The sequence below is a fragment of the Trichosurus vulpecula genome, chromosome 5, assembly GCF_011100635.1.
Source record: "Trichosurus vulpecula isolate mTriVul1 chromosome 5, mTriVul1.pri, whole genome shotgun sequence".
Taxonomy (NCBI): Eukaryota; Metazoa; Chordata; class Mammalia; order Diprotodontia; family Phalangeridae; genus Trichosurus; species Trichosurus vulpecula.
This window is the reverse complement of record NC_050577.1, coordinates 327,756-347,127: the sequence shown is the minus strand read 5'-3', so window position 1 is coordinate 347,127 and position 19,372 is coordinate 327,756. Positions and strand designations below refer to the sequence as shown.

Here is a 19,372-nt window from a genome sequence, read left to right as displayed (position 1 = left end):
GTTCATAGGTAGGTGAACCCCGAGGGTTCCAAGGAGGTCCCTGCTAGGATGGTGGCCATCTTGTCCTTCTCCCTGTCCCCTTGCCATGTGACCAGCCTGTCTTCTCGTCTCGCCGCCATTTTCCTGATTGTATTTTTCCTCCGCTTTTCTCTGAGGCCCCTTGTCGGCTGTGACAGAATACTGATCAGAACGACTGGCTGAGAGGCTGTGGCCATGGCAACGGTGAGCCAGGAGCTCTGTGGAGTGGGCCCCCAAGCCCTTCTTTCCTGCAGACTTCTGTTTTCCCATCGCTCAGTGGTTTTCAGTGAACAAAGCAGGAGCTGGGTAGCATTCGCAATGATTTCCAAACTAGGAAAGAAGGACAGGGAGGCTCATCAGAGGGTAGCACAGCCCGAGGTAGAGTGTGGGTCTGAGAATCACACAAAGCAACCAGTCCCAGGACCATCGGTTTGGAGCCAGAAGGGATTCTCCTTTTACAGATGGGGCAGCAGAGGCCCAGAGAGGTTTAGTCACTTTCCTGGAGCCACACAGGCAGTGAGGGACAGCCAACCCCAATCCAGCGCTCTTTCCGTGTGTGTAATAATGTTAGCCAACAAACAGAGGTAAATCAAAAATAATGCAGAGATCTGTGGGTGGGTGGTCAGCAGCTGGCATAAGCAACACAGGGCTGTTTGTTAAATGTCCTGGGGCCAGGAGAGCACTTTGAGTGACTGATCCTTGGAGGGAAAGACAAGCCTGCTCAGTTCGGAAAAACCCTTCCCGAATCCAAAGGGTCCCCCTGGTTTTAGATGCTAGCAGCTGATTGTGGTTCAAGTCAGAGGGATTGTGTAGGGGGTGAGTTTGGTGAGTCTGAGACCATCAGGAAAACCCGAGGAAGCTGGGAGGCATCTTGTAACATCCCTAGGAGGTAGATGAGTTCTAGAGATTTAGACCCTTGGTTAGCTGTTGCTTTTAAAAGGTTGAATTCAGCCAAGGCACCTGTTCCTAACAGGCATCACTGGTCAGATGTATTTTCCAAATACCTGGTAGTTTGGCTGAGAGCCAAAGGCTTTTTCTGAAGTAAGTTGAGTGTCTAGATACAGTCAATATTTTGAATTCCTCTTCTCCTCTGTTTCTCAAGGAGTGCAATGTTCCTAATGTGTTAAAACAAATTATTCCCAAAGAGGAAAACGTGCATGTCTGTAAAGATGTTTCTGGTGGAAGCACTAACAAGTGGTATCATTGGGGAAAGCCCATTTTTGTAACCATTTGCGTGAGAGAAATGAAAATTCAGAGTTGTTCCCAACAAGCTCCTTATTCAGAAAAGAATGCTGTGTCCTGAGGGCTGCCTAGTTACAGTTTTAGGGATCATTTGTTTGGATCCCAAGATGGCGCTGAAGCAGTGGCTGAAATCTTACTTCTCTTCTGTGTCCCTGGAGGGACTGTGGTTGAGCCAGCACACCAAGGCTCTGGGGTGGGGTGGGGGTGGCATGGTAGAACAGCTTTGGAGCCACTGGACCCCGAATCTCCTGATCTTCTACAACTGACAAACAGGAACCAATCAAATGCTCTTATAAGTAGGGTGGCGTGCCTCTCTAATTGGAGTGGAGGTGAGTGGGCTAATGCTCCAATTAAGCTGAGGCTAGGAAGCAATGATGAGGTAAATCAAGGTGGGGGAAGGAGAACAAATCAAGGGAAGCAAGGGCTACTACCCAAGTTTGCTTCTGCTTTTTCTGATGAGATGAATGATCTTCGGACTGAGAAGGGCCTTGATCCCTTGTCCCTAGGTGACAGAGGACTTGGCCACCCTGAACAAGGTCCACCCTCCTAACCCAAGTGACCTTTGTCCTAGGGTCTGCAAGAGCTGGAAGGGATGGGGGCTGATCTCACTGGAGAGGCACTGAAGATGGAGGATAAAGAGGGAGGCAACCTCCCCCCAGGCCAAGGAGGTTGACTTCCATCCCTGAAAGTTCCTAAAATGGATTATTAAAGGGATGGTTACTGCCCATCTGGAAATGGAAGCAGTCATTACTAAGGGCCATCATGGCTTCACCAAGAAGAGGACAGACCAACCTTGTTTCCATTTTTGCTGGGATTGTTGTTCAGCCATTTCAGTTGTGTCCAACTCTTTGTAACCTTGACCCCATCTGGGGTTTTCTTGACAGAGATACAGGAGGGGCTGACCATTTTCTTCTCCAGCTCATTTTCTGGATGAGGAAACTGAGGCAAACAGGGTGAAAGGACTTGCCCAGGGTCACACAGCCAATAAGTGTCTGGGGCCAGATTTGAACCCAGAAAGATGAGTCTTCCTGACTCCAGGCCCAGCACTCTAGCTAGTCCTGGTGTGCTAGGGCTACTGAAGGGAATGTTGTCCCATGCAAATGTTATGATTATGAGAGTTGAGTTAGGTGGCAGTACACATAAGTGTATTCAGAACTAGTTGAATCAGTGGACCCAAGGGATCAATGTCAGCCTAGAAGGAGGTTCCCAGCAGTGTACCCCAGAAATCTGGGTGTGGCCCTGTGCTTTTTAGTGTTTTTATCTTGGATGCCTTGGACCAAGGCAGAGATGTCCCGCCCATCCATTTGCAGAGGGCACAGAATTGGGGGGGAGGTGATGGTGAGAGGGTTCAGAACACTCTCAGTGGACTAGGTTAGTGATTTCTATCCCTTACATGGGCAGAGGGACCGACATGCAATAAATGCATCTTTTCCCATGGAAGCCACCAAGCCGGTTTGAGCCAGGATCCTGTTTCCATGGCAACAGTGCTGCCACTCTTGTTCATTGGGTTTCTGGAAATTATCAAATCAAACATATACATTTTTCTCATCAAAAAACTAGATTTCCCGTTGCCCTATCAAGCAGAATTCTTCATAAAAAATATGAACGTGGAAGAGATGCTGGCAAGCGAGGTTCTTGGTGATTTTCTTGGGGCAGTGAAGAATGTCTGGCAGCCAGAGCGTCTGAACGCCATTAATATTACATCAGCCCTGGACCGTGGAGGACGCGTCCCCCTCCCAATTAATGATATGAAGGAAGGGTAAGCAAAGAGCTCACATCTTCATGCTGTGGTGGTTAGGTTTCAAAATGGCCGTTTTGATTTTCAGTCTTCTCACCAATTCTATTCTAAATAAAAGATTTTTCCAAAATCCTTTTCTTTAGTAAGGTCAAAGAATCCTCTTTGAGATATAAAAATGTTAGCAGTTTTCCTTGTTGAGGAAGGAGTGATAGAGAATATGGTGTCTTTTATCTGCCGTCCTGGTGTCTGTGGAACCCACAGCTTTTCCTCTTCTCTTGGCTTCCCATCAGAACTGCTGGCCCAGCCTGTCAGTCCCAGACTCCCTGGCCAGGAAGGGGGCTAGGGATGTGTCTCAGTGGGAAGCAGATGAGATCTGGCCATGATCTGTATGATGTCTGGATCTATCATATTCTAGGATCTCCCTGAATCCTTTATCAGCTGTCCAGTGTGGTAGCTATTTTGTCCTCCACACATCTGATGAATTTACCACGTATGTCTTTGTCCAAGTCATCAATAAAAGTGCTAAAGAGCACAAGGCCCAGCCCAGCCCATTGGGGCACTTCAGTGCAGACCCCCTTCCACATTGCCATAGAACAGAAACTCTCTGTCCTTTGCACTTGGTCACTTGGCCTGTTCTGCGTCCATTCCATGTCTGATGTCTGTTGCCAAAAGATGACTTTGTCCTCCTCCCTCAATCAACAGTGTATGTGCCGTACACTCCCAGTGCATCATCAAACATCTGCCACTGGAGACATCAGCTCCCGGACGTGTTGGCTTTCTGAGTTCTGTTGCCCATATTGTTAGATTATCCAAAATCCAATTCTGCAGCCATTGATGGCAGTGTGCCAGGTGCTGAGCTGAGGGCTGGGGACAGAAGGAAGGGACTAAGGGGCGCCCAGGAGTAATTGTCCATCCTCTGAGGCAGCTTGTTCTACTTTGGGGCAGCATGCATTGGCAGGAAGTTTATCCAATCATTGAGATGAAATTTGCCTCTTCAAGGTCCTTCATCTTCCCTTGGTTCCTCAGACCCAGAACTCCAGATGAAGTCTGATGAGAGCAGAGGATAGTGGCACTATCCCTCCTTTGATTGCTGCTCCCTCCTACTGCTGGCTCACATCGAGTTTGCCCTCCACTGAGACCCTGTGGTCTTTTCTTTTCTTTTCTTTTTTTTTTTAGAACACTTGCTGTCTCCCATGACTTCCTTATCATATATTTGTTAAGGGATTGGTTTTTTGGACCCAAGCTCATGACTTTGCATTTCTGCCTTTTGAATTTCATTTTATTAGGCTGGCAACACCCCAGAATCACAGTCGTTTTGGATGTTGCCTCTCTTGTCCAGCATGTCTGCTGTCCCTCCTAGCTCGGGGTGCAGATTCAGTGAGCATGCCATGTATGCCTTTATCCAGGTTATTGATAACCCTGTGAAGCAGCCCCATCCCTAGGGTCCTCCACAGGAGACCTGGAACCAGTAACAAGCATGCTTTGGATTCAGCCATGCAGGTACTCCGGACCCATATGATGGTCTTACCATTTCATCCACCTCTCCATCTTCTCTACGAGAATAGCGTGAGATTCCTTGTCAAGAACTATGTTATATTTGAAGAGAACTATCCCCAGCATTCCCCTCCTTTCAGAAAAGGAAATGCCAGTGTGCTGTTCTGAATGAAGCCAGACTGGTTCCTCATACTCACTGTGGCCCTTTCTAGATGTTTCACCAACCTCCTCTTTAATGAATGGTTCTAGCATCTTCCCGGGAATCAGTCAGAGGCTCTGCTCACAGGGTTTGGGATTCCATTCAACAAGTACCTATTCAGTGCTAGGCCCTGTGTTCAAAGCTGGGCAGAGAGAGAGAGATATGGCATGGTCCCTGTCTGCCTTCAAAGAGTTGACATCCTAGCAGGAGCAGGGTGAGATAGCCGGGGCTCAGGGGAGGAACCAGTGAGGGGAGAGGGAAGCCTATGGCTCCATGCACCTTAGAACACCTTCTGCTGAGCTGCAGGTGGGGGCCATAAGCCTCCCTGGAGCCCTACCTCTGCACTACCTCCCAAAGGTCATTCAAGGCTGCAGTCCACTCTTCCTCAGTGTCCACTTTCCAAGGATGGTGTTGTCTGTTTCTGCTTGGGTTTAATTCCAGGAAAAAAGGTGATCTCTGTAGGCTGAATTAGGTGCCTTCTTTTGTACAAAATGAACATTGTTGAGTTCAGGCTCTTTTCCTCTTGGCTTCAACTGCTAAGAAACTTGAGCCAAGTCCAGTGTAAAGTTGAGGTCTTCAGCTCCTCTTGGGTGCCTGGCCGTCTCTTCATCCACGCTCTGTTATGTTCTCTCTCTGTGTCTCTGTCACACACACACACACACACACACACACACACACACACACACAGTCTCAGTCTCTCTCATGCTGTCTCTATCTCTGTCTCTCTCATACACACACAAACATACAGTCTCAGTCTCTCTTATTCTGTCTGTCTCTCTTGTTCTGTGTCTCTGCCTCTGTCACACACACAAAAACACAGTCTCTTTCTCTCTCTTATTCTGTCTCTTTGTCACACATACAAGCATACACAATCTCTCTTACTCTGTCTCTGTCTTTCTGTCTGACACACACACACACACACACACACACACACATATAAACATACACAGTCTCAGTCTCTCTCTTATTCTGTCTCTGTCTCTGTCACACATACACAATCTCTCACTCTTATTCTGTCTCTGTCTCACACACACACAGAGTCTCAGTCTCTCTTATTCATCTCTGTTTCTCTCTGATTCTGTCTCTCTCTCATACACACACAAACATACACAGCCTCAGTTTCTCTGTCTCTGTCTCACACACACACACACACACACACACACACACACACACACACGCAGTCTCAATCTCTTATTCTGTCTGTCTCTGTCTCTGTCTCTCTCCCTTTCTCCCTCTCCCTTTCTCTCCCCCCTGCCCCAAGAGGCAGTAAGGTCCCAGAGTGACATCTCAGGGAAGGTGCTCTCCTGAGCCCCACCATTAGCCAGTAGCTTCCACTGAGGGATGGGACAGGTCGTCACCCATTCATTTCAGGAGAAAGGCTGCTTTGGAGGCCAACTTGTTCTACCGTCAAGGGCCAGCCGATATGCCAGCCTGTCTCTCTTTCTCTCTTCAGGGTCTACGTGACAGTCGGTGCTGATGTCCCCTTTTCCTCATGTTTACGGGAGGTGGAGAATGCGCAGAACCAGCTGCGCTGCAGCCAGGAAATGGAACCCGTGATAACGTGTGATAAAAAATTTCGAACTCAGTTTTACATTGATTGGTGCAAAATTTCTCTGGTAAGTGTCTTGACTGCTCTGAAGGCCATGAGGGCTCCTGGGAGGTGTGTGTGCGGCTACATGCAGCAACTTGGGACTTGCCGACGGTTCTCCAGTTCTCCCCCCGAGTGCTCCATCTGTGCCCACTGCCCATGTCTCTCTGATTTTCTAGATCTCATACATACTTACTTGTATGCAAACTGACCCTTCTAGTAGACTCTAAGCTCCTTGAGGGCAGAGCCTGCTTCATTTGTGCTGGGTACATAGTAGATCCCTGATAAGTGCTTCTTGGTTGGTCGGAAACTTGTCTCTCCTCAAGCAGATGCTGGGAGTCAGTTAACAAACACTAGGTACCTACTGCATGCCAGGCACTGTGCTAAATGCTGGAGACACAAAGAAAGGCAAAAGAGAGAACTTGCCCTCAAGGTGCTCCAGCCTAATGGGGGAGACGACGAGCCAGCAATGATACATGAACAAGAAAAGATCTGGACCCACTGGGGAGAAGCAGCAGAGGGAAGACACTCCAATGAAGGGGGAGCAGGAACAGCTTCCTGGATGGAACCTGCCTGCTAGCTCCGTCCTGGCCAGCAAGGAGGCTTCAGGCAGCTATTTCCTCCAGAGAATGCCTCAGGCTTCCGTGGGAGGGGCATTCCATTTGTAGTGCTTCACGCTGAGCCTTGGACCCATGGTCCAGAGATCCTGGCTTGGCCATTTCCTGCCTTGTTACCTTGGATGCCCTTCACCTCTCTGAGATCTTCCCTGCCCTCTCCTATAAACAATCTTGGTGACCTGGACCTTCTTTTCAGCTCCAAGTTCAAAGTCTTATGCTGTAGTAGTATCAGGTTCAACAAGCACTTTTTATGAGGTGACTACTCTATGCAAGGCACCATGCTAGGTTTTGAGGAGGCAGTCATTCCTGGCTTCAGGGAGCTTCCATTCTGCTGGAGGGAAGAAGGCCAGAGAGTGGGGAACAGACTTCTAAGGACAGGTCCATGTTCAGAGCAGAACTTTCAGTCATTCCACTCACAAAGATTTCTTGAGTGTCTGCCGAGTGCCCAGCACTGTGCTAGGTACTAGAATACTGAGATAAAGAAGGAACCAGTCCTGGAAATCTTCTATGGAAATGGCTTTTGGCATCTGAATATGTCTTGGCACCTCAGGCTAAAAGGTGGCTAACCCTCCTGGATCCCAGCACCTCTGTCTGGGGCACAGTCAGTGCTTGTCCCTCTCTGGGCAGGCTCGCCCTATGTTGGGGTGCACAGTCAGTACTCACCCCTCTCTGAGCAGATTCACCTTGTGTTGGGGCTCACAGTCAGTGCGTGCCCCTCTCTGAGTGGGCTTGTCCTATGTTGGGGCACACAGTCAGTGCTTGCCCTATGTCGAGGCTCACAGTCAGTGCTTGCCCCTCTCTGAGCAGGCTCGCCGCTCTCTGAGAGGGCTCGCCCTATATTGGGGCGCTCAGTCATTGCTCACCCTATGTTGTGGTGCTCAGTCAGTTCTTACCCCTCTCCAAGCAGGCTCACCCTATGTTGGGGCTCACAGTCAGTACTTGCCCCTCTCTGAGCAGGTTCACCCTATGTTGGGGGGCACAGTCAGTGCTCACCCCTCTCTGAGAGGGCTCGCCCTATGTTGGGGTGCTCAGTCAGTGCTCACCCTATACTGGGGTGCTCAGTCTGTGCTCGCCCTATGTTGGGGCACACAGTCAGTGCTCGCCCCTCTCTGAGCATGTTCTCCCTATGTTGGGTGCTCAGTCAGTCCGTCTGGCATCATCTGCTGGGGGCTCTCTCCCCATTGCCAGAAATCTGCCAGCCCTTCCCTCCCCTTCCCCCTTCTGATTCTAGTCGCCCCCTATTCAGAAGGTGATGAATGGGGGGAATTCGTCATTGTCTTCATCTTGTCAGGTCTGACCCAAAGTCCCTCAAACTCAATTTTCCCAATTCTTTCTGACTTAAAATTCTCTAGCTAGAATGCCTAGAGAGGCAGTCATACAGGCGGTAGTGCTGGATCTGGGTTCAGATTCTTCCTCGGATATTCCTGGGCAAGGAAGCTCACCTCTCTGAACCTCGGTTTCCCCATTTGTCAGATTTACCAACAAAATGCTGTCACCCCGCCCATTCAGGGCTGTGCCCATACCAGCTACAGGGGAGACATTTCTTGGGAGAATAGAACCATGGTTTCTTGTCTAAGAACTAACAATGGACTGTGTCTTTAGTTGTTAGAGGCTAGGGAGCTGTGTGTTGTGTGCACAGCGACCCAGGCCCCCTGTGATTCAGGAACAAACTTCTCTTCCTCACCACTGGCTTTTGGACAGTCCATGGTTCTTGTCAGCTCCAGGTGTGTCCTGGGGGAGTGAAGCATCCTTTGTGTTCAAGGTGAGACCCTCAGCAGGGCTTTCTACTGGCTCTGAGCTATGGTGAAGATGGGGTCTGTGCTAGGACTCAGGATGCCCAAGGTGCAGGCTCTGACTAGCTCAGGGACCCCAGGAGAGCTCCCATTGGCCTGCTCTGACCCTTCCAGCTGCAGGTCTGTGTTAGGAGGGCAGAATTTATAATTTCAAAGAGGATCATATAAAAATCTGAAAGGTTTGGAACCGCGAGATATAAGGGATCTTCAAAGTAGGAGGCAGAAGAATCAAAGCATATATTTAGGCTCCACTGTAACCAACCCACAAACCAGCATCCCCATTTTGATATTTTGATCAAAAGCTTCCAGACCCAATAAGTCCACCTCACAAGAGTAACCAGGAGGCCACAGAGAAGCATGATGGTATAAAGCAAAATCATATACATGCTTCCCCTCTATGGTAAAAAGATTACCCACTGACCTCAAGTCCTTGTTCAGCACTCCTCAATCCTCACGTAAGTCAACTCTGCTACCGGCAGCTCCTGCTTCAGCTTCAGCTGTGGCTGTGGCTGTAGCTGTAGCAGCCTCTGGCTCCAACAGAAGCTGTTTTTAACCATCCGGCTTCTGCGGGGGTGTAAGGTACGCCGGGGAAAGCACAGGTTCTTTCCATCTGCTTAAGCAAGGGAAGCAAGGTGAAGGGGCCGACAAACTTACTGCATTCCAACATACAAACAGCATTCAGTTAGTTCAGGGGAAAAAGCCAAACTATTCAAGGATACTTGTTGACTAAGTGCTAAGGAGCCCATTTTTGGTTACCAACACACTCCACCCATTGTTCTAGGATACATAATCTAATCAGCCATGTATCCTAGAACATACATTGTGATCCAGTTACAAAGGAAACTAAAACATATAATTCAGTGACATTCCCAAATATTGGTTTACAATTCAAATGTGACCCACCCCTAGGTCCCAGCAAGATAATCTTTTCAATCAATCATGTCCAAAATAATTGTGAATAATTCAAATGTCCACCCCTAGATCTTTGTATCCATTACATAGGATCAATAATATCATAACAATAAAACAACATAGCAAGGATAACACAAAATAAGTACACAGAACACTATCATCATTCCCAACCCCATCCCTCGAACGATTAGGGCTCAAAATCTTGGGGTAAGGGGTGAAGGTCTCATTTTCCATAGCTGCTTCTTGCTGAAATTGGATGTAGAGGTGTCCCTGCCCCAAAGAGACCCATTCCAGAGGTCAGTTCTTTAGCGAGCTTGTAAGAATTCCAAGAATGCTATGAGCTTAGGCAGTCACCGGAAAGTGCAGGGTGCTTAAACCTAAAGGAGACAGAACTAGCAACAAGGTTAGCCAAAACAAAGAATAAAAAGAGTAGGAAAGTATGGGCTATTATCCTTCAAATAAAATCATCTCAAGTTTGGTTGAGATTTCAGTTATGCAAAGATCCAATATCAGAGCCAAACTCGGTGGGAAATGTTTCTTTTCAAAAGGAACATAATGAGGAAGCCAAGAGGATCTCATCCTAGATAGAGACTAGGATTGTCCTCCCAGCCTTTCCCCAGATGTACAAGGAAACACAATGGGAAAACTAAACTAAGAGGATCCCATCCTAGGTAGAGACTAGGATTGTCCTCCCAGCCTTTCCCCAGATGTACAAGTTTTCATCCGTTAATCACACAAGGTCACCTTCACTCTGAGTGGCTTGTGGGTTTGCAGGAACAGTTCTTATTTCCCTATTTCTTCCGTTATCGAGTCCTTTATCTCGGTACATTCTGTGCAGTTCATTGGTTGGAATGCCATCTATCATTTCAAAACCTACCCCTGCTCTCAATAGAGCAGTAAACATTTCTTTCCTTGTTACTCTCCTTTGGCGCCAAGTTTGCTGGTTATTCACCCTTCTCTCCCGAGGAGATCTATCCCTTCCCCAGGCTCCTAAGTCACGTAACTGTAAAATCTTATTTATCACCGTTGTAAGACGGCTCCCTACTTCCCCAAGTAACAAATTCAAAATTAGTTGTTTATAAGCAGAGGGAGCTGTCCTAATTATTAAATTCCTATGAGGGAGTCCCATGGGATCATTGTAATATTTGTCTGCAGTTCCCATCATGATAGCAGTCTTCATTACCTCCTCCTTTAGTCTCGTGATATAATCTCTAAGTGAATACCAGGGTCTGTGCTCAGTGGGCCACATAGAATCAGTAGCATATCTCTTATTGCATCCCTCAACGGCTAACGCCAACAGAGTAGTCCTGCCATCACCATCTCCTGGCTGACGATGTTCTCTAAAAGCTTGTTGAACTAGAGGATCGTGGCTGATACCTATGAATCTCATACAGTCTGTCCTGTCTACTGATATTCCACTGGCCCCTTGATCACTGAGTCTTGCCATCTAAGATATTAATGGTTCTCCTATTCCTTGGGTGAATCTACTCAAAATATGTGTGACCTCTTGCGGTGAGAAATCTTCCTGAATTTCTCTTGTAACTAAATTGTCACCTTGGGTTTCTGTCTTCCTCCTTGTATGGGACGAGCCCTTGTCTGAGTATTTAACCATCTCCCATTCTCTATGCGAAGGATGTTGTAGCCAGAATGGACTTTGTTTTCTTTGAATGACTCAGCTCACCTCGTTGAGCTTCCCTGGACGCTGGGGCTTGCTCTTCCGGGGCAGGACCAGAGCTTCCTGTGTGATGAGTCGTGGCGCTGGCTGAGGGGAGGTGTGTTAACGTGGTCTACGCTGGGGGAGGGGCCAAGTCAAGAACCAATCGGCCCTGGTCATTCAGGCGGCGCTTGATGATGTCAAAAACTCTATAAGAGGGGAGAGGACAGCTTGAAGATCCTCCTTTCCTTTTCCGGTTGGAGCCAGAGACGCCTACAGCCGAAGCTGAGCTGCCGGTAGCAGAGCTGACTAGAGGCTAGTGGGTAATCTTCTTACCGTAGAGGGGAAGCATGTATACGATTTTGCCTTATACCATCTCGCTTCTCTGTGGCCTTCTGGTTACCCTTATAAGGCGGACTTATTGGGCCTGGAAGCTTTTGATGAAAATATCAAAATGGGGACGCTGGTTTGTGGGCTTGTTATTGTGGAGTGTAAATAAATGCTTTAGTTCTCCTGCCTTCTGCCTAGAGAATTCCTTATATCTTGCGGTTCCGGACCTTTTAGGCACATATGAGATTCTCTTTGAAATCATAAATTCTGCCTTCCTAATATAGATGTCCTGAACCCTAGTAGTGTTTTGTGCCTCAGCCCCTAACGTTGTCTCATTTTCCCCCCACTCGCTTCCCCTGCCACCATGGCAAGGACAAAGCAAGCAGTCAGGTTAGGTCTGGGCTGGGTTGGAATGCACTCTTGGCTTATTTGGCCTCCTGTTGCTCCTAGCCACATTAATAGAAAAGTTCTCATTTGAGTCAGTTTGTTCTCCTGCTATCTGAGATCCCCCTTCTTGCCATGGGGTAGGAGTGCCCCCATCTCTTTCACTTAATCTCAATCTTTCATATACTAGCCAATAGGCTGATAACACTGTCCAGCTTTGCCTAGATAGTGATGCCTCTGACTGAATCCCAACGTCTTGTAAACACCTTTCCAAATCCTTAGGATCTCCTCTCCGTAGCCTCGGTTCCCAGTTTTCACAGGGTCCGGCTTTTTTAGCCATTTCCTTTGCTAGGGAGGAATAAAATGGATCCTCCCACGCTGGGATATTCATCTCTTCCTCTGAAGTTCTTCTGCTTCTAAATAGAGATCTTATACCTAGCGATCCCATCCACCTCGTCACCAAGTGTAATAGGAGGGCAGAATTTATAATTTCAAAGAGGATCATATATATGTCTGAAAGGTTTGGAACCGTGAGATATAAGGGATCTTCAAAGTAGGAGGCAGAAGAATCAAAGCATATATTTAGGCTCCACAGTAACCAACCCGCAAACCAGCATCCCCATTTTGATATTTTGATCAAAAGCTTCCAGGCCCAATAAATCCGCCTCACAAGAGTAACCAGGAGGCCACAGAGAAGCATGATGGTATAAAGCAAAATCATATACATGCTTCCCCTCTACGGTAAAAAAGATTACCCACTGGCCTCAAGTCCTTGTTCAGCAATCCTCAATCCTCACATAGGTCAGCTCTGCTACTGGCCGCTCCTGCTTCAGCTTCAGCTGTGGCTGTGGCTGTAGCTGTAGCAGCCTCTGGCTCCAACGGAAGCTGTTTTTAACCATCCGGCTTCTGCGGGGGTGTAAGGTACGCCGGGGAAAGCACAGGTTCTTTCAATCTGCTTAAGCAAGGGAAGCAAGGTGAAGGGGCCGACAAGCTTACTCCAATCCAACATACAAACAGCATTCAGTTAGTTCACGGGAAAAAGCCAAACTGTTCAAGGGCACTTGTTGACTAAGTGCTAAGGAGCCCATTTTTGGTTACCAACACAAGGTCATGGTCCTGAGTGTGTGTGTAGGGGGGGAGCAGTGGGGGCTGGTCCACATGTGGTCAGGGCATCAGTGGGCACTTCTGTTCATCATCTTGCACTGAAAGTTCAGGGTCTTGCTACAAGTGGATTGGGCTTTTTTCATGGGATTCATGGTTGCCCTGTGTTATTTCTGGATAATCAAAAGCTGGTGGTGACCAAGTGACCCGGTGCATGGAGCCCTGGACTTGGAGTCAGACGTTTAACTAGCCACGTGACTCTTGGCAAGTCACTTCCCCTCTGGGCCTCCATTTCCCCATCTGTAGAATGGGGTTGCTTGAGGCTCCAGTGTGATAACATACGCAGAGCGCAAGCGCACGCAGTTCCTAGAGGTTAACCTGTGTGTTGCCATTTTCTCCGTGTCAGGTTGACAAAACCAAGCAAGTGTCCACCTACCAGGAGGTGGTTTGTGGAGAGGGGATTCTGCCTGACGGTGGGGAGTACCGGCCTCCTCCTGACTCGCTGAAGAGCAGAGACTACTACTCGGACTTCCTCATCACGCTGGCAGTGCCCTCCGCGGTAGCATTGGTGCTCTTCCTGGTCCTCGCTTACATCATGTGCTGCCGCCGCGAAGGCGTGTGAGTACTTCAGTACTACAGAATGAATGAATGGTTGCGTCTCCTCAGCTCACAATAAACACACCAGCTCACACTCAAAGGAGCTTCTGTAGTTCACAAAATCCTCAGTAAACCAGGGGAAATCATATTTTCCTCTTAAACATGTCTTAAACTCACTGTAAGACCCTCATCAATGGATGTAGGAGGTCTAATTGCATCATGCCAAGTCTGTAGGAATAAGGCAGCCCCCCAGTGCCAGCTAGGTCCCAAGAATTTTCCACCTCTAACTTTGGTTTAGACTGAAACCTAGTGACCCACTTGGGAGAGGTCCAGAGGTGCAGATGCTCAGCCGGGCCTCTGCCACTGTGGGTGGACACTGAGCTGATGTCTCAGCTTAACCAGAAGTTATAGTTGGAATAGGCTTGGAATTCTCGGCCATCGACTCGAACCTCCAGCTCTTACCCAGCATCAGTCCAGGGCGATCCGGTTGGAGGCCCGAGGCATAAGGAAGGGAGCCAGCAAGCAGCACCACCCCCTCCCTCCATCCTCCATGTCGCCCCGTTTCATCCCATCACCCACTTTCTTGGTTTCAGCCCAAAGCTTCTTTTCATTTCTCGTGTGTGTCTCTCATCAGACCTGGCTCTCTCTGTCCGTGCTCATCCAGAGCCTGATTGTACTTCGCAGCGTCTCCACCTCACGCTCGACCACCATCAGCACATAGTTCTGATGTTCCAAATATCAATGCTATGATTTAATTCATACATTTTGTTTTGTTTCTAGGGAAAAGAGAAACATGTACACCCCAGAGTAAGTGTCTTCTTTCCTGCTGTTTTCGTTCCCATTGACTTTCCATTTCTCAGTAGTCCTTCACGCTCCATCCATGTGTGTCAGGCGCTTGTTCCATTTATCTGGCCCCATGGTTTATTTCTAAAATGCAAGAGCTGCTTTTTAAATAGGCAGACCTTGGAAAGGCAGGAAATCCACATTAAAAAGGGTATGGAAATGAACGTGTAGCTAATTAAACTTAAAACTGACACCTGTCACTCCTCAATGCACACTTTTATGAAGAATGAAGAGAAGATGAGCCCCCCCCCAACCTACAGCCAGAGCCTCCCCACAAAAGGACATTCTGCACATCCTTGAGATGCCCCCTCCAGGAAGGAAGGATCTGGGTAAAAATGGGACAGAGGGAGAATTCCAAGCAAGCCATAGGGTGCGTGCTCCCTGGCCAGGAGGTTTCTGACAGGGTCCTCTGCACAGTTTTGTTTAATGAAACAATCCTTGATTTCAAGATTAGTCAAATAATTATTTTAAATTCCTTCCAACCACATAAAATTATGTGCTAAATAAAGTTTCCTATTTCAGAGGTAGAGTCTAGCAAGCCTGAAATGCAACAATCTGTGTTTTCATTTTGAGAGAACTTTTTTTCCATAATTCCTCAGACATCCCTGTCTGGAGGAGCTGATGACTCTTAATGACTCTTGTTTGTTCCTTCTGACCTAGCATCCAGCTGGTCCATCACAGCGCTATTCAGAAATCCACGAAGGAGCTACGGGACATGTCCAAGAACAGAGAGATTGCCTGGCCACTGTCCACACTGCCCGTGTTCCACCCAGTCACTGGGGAGATCGTCCCCCCGCTGCACGCGGACAGCTATGACAATACCAGCATGCCGCTGATGCAGGCCCAACCGTAAGTACTGCCATGATGGCTCTGATTAGTGTCTGTGGCTGGAACACCCAGGGCCTTTCTCAAGACCCACCTGGGCTGCCAGGGAAAGACTGAGGTTCAGCAAGGTCTTTAGAATGTGGACAGTGCTCAAAAGACCCCAGGGCAGGACAAGGCTCTCCAGAGAAGAGAATGCCTTGTTACAAGGTGTGCTGATGTTCAAGACCTTGGGTGCTCTGCATCGATGAGAAGCTGGTGGGAGATTGGCCACATCTGCCCGGAATTCAGGCTGTGGAGCTGAGCTGTAGGGACACCAAAGAGACTGGGTGGCCCTGCTTTTGGAAACCTTAGTGGACGTAGACTCTGTGAAGTTCATCATTTGAGCCTCTGCTTGCATTTCAATGACTTTCCCTTTAGCTTAAAATTTTAAGGGGTATTTTACACCATGCTTGTGTCTCAGCCTTCATCGGGTAAGGTCAGCTCAGAGATGCTGTTTCTTCTCCTCCTTGGTGCCTGCCTTCTCCCTGGCCCTGCTGATGTAATCAGCAGCCCTCTCAGCCATGACCAGTCTCCAGCTGGAAGCCAGCCATGGCCATCTCATTCATGCTCTTTTCCTCCTCTCGGTTCTCTCTCCTTTGGTGTCCTTTTCTTTCTTCTCTCATCTGCCCATTTCCCAGATAAGTAGGCATCAGTCTTAACTCAAATGTGGATGGGGAGGGATCAGCATTCCAACCCTCCCAACCTCCCCAGAGGGCTCCCAGGTAGCATTATCAGCTTGACCCCCTCAGGCATTAGCAGGTTCTTGCTGGGCCTGACCTTGCACACTGCCCTAACCCTGGACCATTGTATTTCACACTATTTCTGATACCAGCCAGGCAGCTTAATGTTTCCATATTTGTTGAACACATTTTTAAGATTTTAAAAAATTTCTGCAAACTGCAAACGAAAGCCTTTAAACTCACTGGGACTGAAAATGTCTCACTGAGTCAGAATTTCGGCATCAGTCCCCATGGTGCAGCTGGGGTTAGGGAGGTTTCCTCGGTCACAGTGGACATTCCTGCAGGGAGGGGCAGCCCTCACTTTTCTCTAGAACAGATTCCTGGAAATAGTCTTGAAGTGAATTGTTATTTTTCCGTTGAAACAATGTTGCAAATGACAGGAAGGACTTGGCTTCAAATGAAGGCAGAAATTGAGCAGGGCTGTGCCATAAAGCCACTGAAATCACTGGGAACAGCAGCACCATGTTCAAGGGTTGGGATTTTTGGAGCTGGGAAGGATTTTTGAGACTAGTTCAGTTTGTTCATTTTTACGTTGGCAAACAGAGTCTGTTACTGGCCCAGGTCATAAAACTGGCCGGTAGCATAGCAGGTACTGGTGTGCGCATCTCCTACGGCTTCTCTCCATTCAGTCTCACACTGTCCGTTGCTCCCCTTAAACTCTGGCCAAGCTGTTTCCTCCAGACCCCAGGAGTTTAAGCCATAGTGATCTTGTCGTGAACGATTCAGGTGGGGGGCACAGCCAGCCTAGTGCAGAGGCCCTGAGAAACAAACGTCCCTGGGACCCAAGCCCAGGCAAGGTTTGCACTTGGAACAGGGGCTGTGCTCTCTGAGAGCAGAGCTGAACTATAGGCCTAACCCCCTTTACCTCCTCAGAACCTGAGGTGGGGCAAAGTGTGTGTTTGGGGCTGGATTATGCCTCCCACATGTGGGGTGGGGTGGGGTGGGGAGTAAGCTTATGTGTTGTAAGTATTCCTTTGTTTAAAAGAAAAAGAAATATATGGGATGGATGCCAAGGTATGATAGAGTGCCCATCCAGGGGGTAAAAGCACAGGATTTGGTACGTGGGAGAAGGAAGACTTGCCCATGGTTGACATGATGGCCTTTATTTAATATTATCTTGCTTGACATCTCAGACTTTAAATATCTGATTAGGTAGGTTGGATTGTCCCTTGATTTGCTCTCCCAGTGAACAAAGTACAGATACCCCCTCCCTGAGTCACAGCCTGGTGCCTCTTCTGATAAATGACTGCTGCAGAACCTGCACATTAAGGGGGGGGGGTGGCGGGGAGAGATACGAGTTCCCTTATTTAGCTTCTTTTTCTTGGCTCAGCCCCTTTCCCCTCCCAAACACTCACCGGAGGAGTCTTCAACACATGCAGTAAATCACAAAAGGGTCACCTGGGACAGAAGAGGGAATGAAGGGGTCCTTCATTGGTCTCAGTAATGGTAGACTCTGGACAAGGTAGGTCCTGCTGAAGAAACCAGGGAACAAGTAGGCAAAGTTACTGAGAACTGAGGACCAGCTGTAAGGGAGTGAGGATGGTAGCTAGGAAGAACATTGAGGGAAGTTATCCTCAAATGACTGTCTCACTCAGGGATACTCCCATGATGTAGTAGCAGCAGATTCCCTGCTCTGCCATGCTGCACTAATTCTGGTGAGCACTTGCTGGCTGGTGCCAAGAGTGGGAGGCAGTGTTGGACATGCCGAATGAGGGGGAGGCTGCCTACAATGACAAGGTTTTGTGGATGTTTAGCAGCTGAATCTACCAACCATCAGCCTCCTCTGAAGTGTCACAAATAACATAGGCTTGTGGTATGTGTCTGAAAAAGCATTTTGGCCCACTCTTTTGCCAGTGAACAACAGGTGGATGAGGAAGCTTTTAAACATTTTGTATTTCATCTCAATTTGGTGAGTAATGTTTTTACTTTTCTGGGTAGACATTGTTTGTTCTTGGCAGTCGTTAGAGCTGTATTTACAACAGGATTCTTCTTAATCTTCTTAATTTTGAGAAGCAGTAGGAAATGTGAGTGCCAGTGCCTGTTCTGCCACTGATCAGTTTTATGACCTGGGCAAGTAACAGACTCTCAGTTTGCCAGTGTAAAAATGAGCAAATTGAATTCAGCGTAATTCTCAATTCTTCTTAATTTTTGTGTCACAGACTTGGCAGTCTGATGAAATCTCCAGACCTCTGGTCAGAATCATTTTCTTAAATGCATAAACCAAAATACATTGGATTACAAAGGAAAACCAACTGTACTGTAATGAAAATGCAGATTTTGGCTCCCCAGGTTTATAGAACTCCCTGAAATTGATCCTCGATTTAGGGTGGCTCTTCTTTGGGATAAAGGAAAAGGCAGTGGCAAAGCACTTCGGGAGATGGCGAGAAAGACCATCCTTAAGGAAAATCTGTGCCAAGAAACCAAGGCTTCCATTCCCTCTCCTCACCCATTTTTACAGGAATCATTCATTGATCCTCTGTAGTGTTCACATACAGGAGGCTGCCTTGGAAGATCCTATATCTGATGGCTGCTGCCCCATGTCACAGCATGCCTCAGACTGAGGTGGTATCTGGATGACTTATGGCTTGTATTTGTGGGCACCAGTGCAGTGTGGGAGTCCATCGAAAGGAAGAGCCCAGACAGCTTTGGGCTCTTTGGGTTCAGGCTTGTCATTAGAAGTGGTTTATTTGATACTTTCATGAGTCACAGAAAAGAAACTGACAACTTTTTAAACTTGTTTTTGTGAATCTTAAATCTCAGCTAAAATCCACGTTTTCCGGATTTCAAAATGTCTTATTTCCAGTTTGTTTTTTAAAGTCAGTTCGCTTTGTGACTTTGCAATGAGGGAGCGGTGCACACGCAACCCTATCATCTTGCTAAGATGGTGTCTTCACTCAAAGGAGACCAGAGAGCTGCTTTGTGGAGAATTACGAGGACTGGAACATGCATGATCATCCTGAGGGGTTTTGTTGTTCAGTCATTTCATTTGTGTCTGACTCTTCATGACCCCATTTGAGGTTTTCTTGGCAAAGATACTAGAGGCGTTTGTCATTTCCTTCTCTAGATCGTTTGGCAGATGAGGAAACTGAGGCAAACAGGATGAAGTGACTTGCCCAGGGTCACACAGCTAGGAAGCGTCTGAGGCCAGATTTGAACTCAGAAATAGGAGTCTTCCTGACTCCAGCCCTGGTGCTTTGTGCACTACGGTGACACCTGTGTGCCCAGCCAGGAGTTAAGAGGAGCCTTTTTCCATTGGCT

General features: G+C 47.9%; 1 protein-coding gene across 3 annotated transcripts in view; it reads left to right on the top strand.

Moving 5' to 3' along the window:
• Nucleotides 1-19,372, top strand: part of SGCE (sarcoglycan epsilon) — a 61,633-nt gene that overhangs the window by 35,381 nt on the left and 6,880 nt on the right. For 2 of the 3 annotated variants that reach the window (XM_036759976.1, XM_036759978.1), the window contains 5 exons: nucleotides 2,821-3,019; nucleotides 6,145-6,307; nucleotides 13,477-13,688; nucleotides 14,448-14,474; nucleotides 15,171-15,359. In XM_036759976.1, coding sequence (XP_036615871.1) covers nucleotides 2,821-3,019; nucleotides 6,145-6,307; nucleotides 13,477-13,688; nucleotides 14,448-14,474; nucleotides 15,171-15,359 — 790 coding nt within the window. The remainder of the gene's footprint in view (nucleotides 1-2,820; nucleotides 3,020-6,144; nucleotides 6,308-13,476; nucleotides 13,689-14,447; nucleotides 14,475-15,170; nucleotides 15,360-19,372) is intronic. The other variant, XM_036759977.1, reaches the window with a different exon arrangement.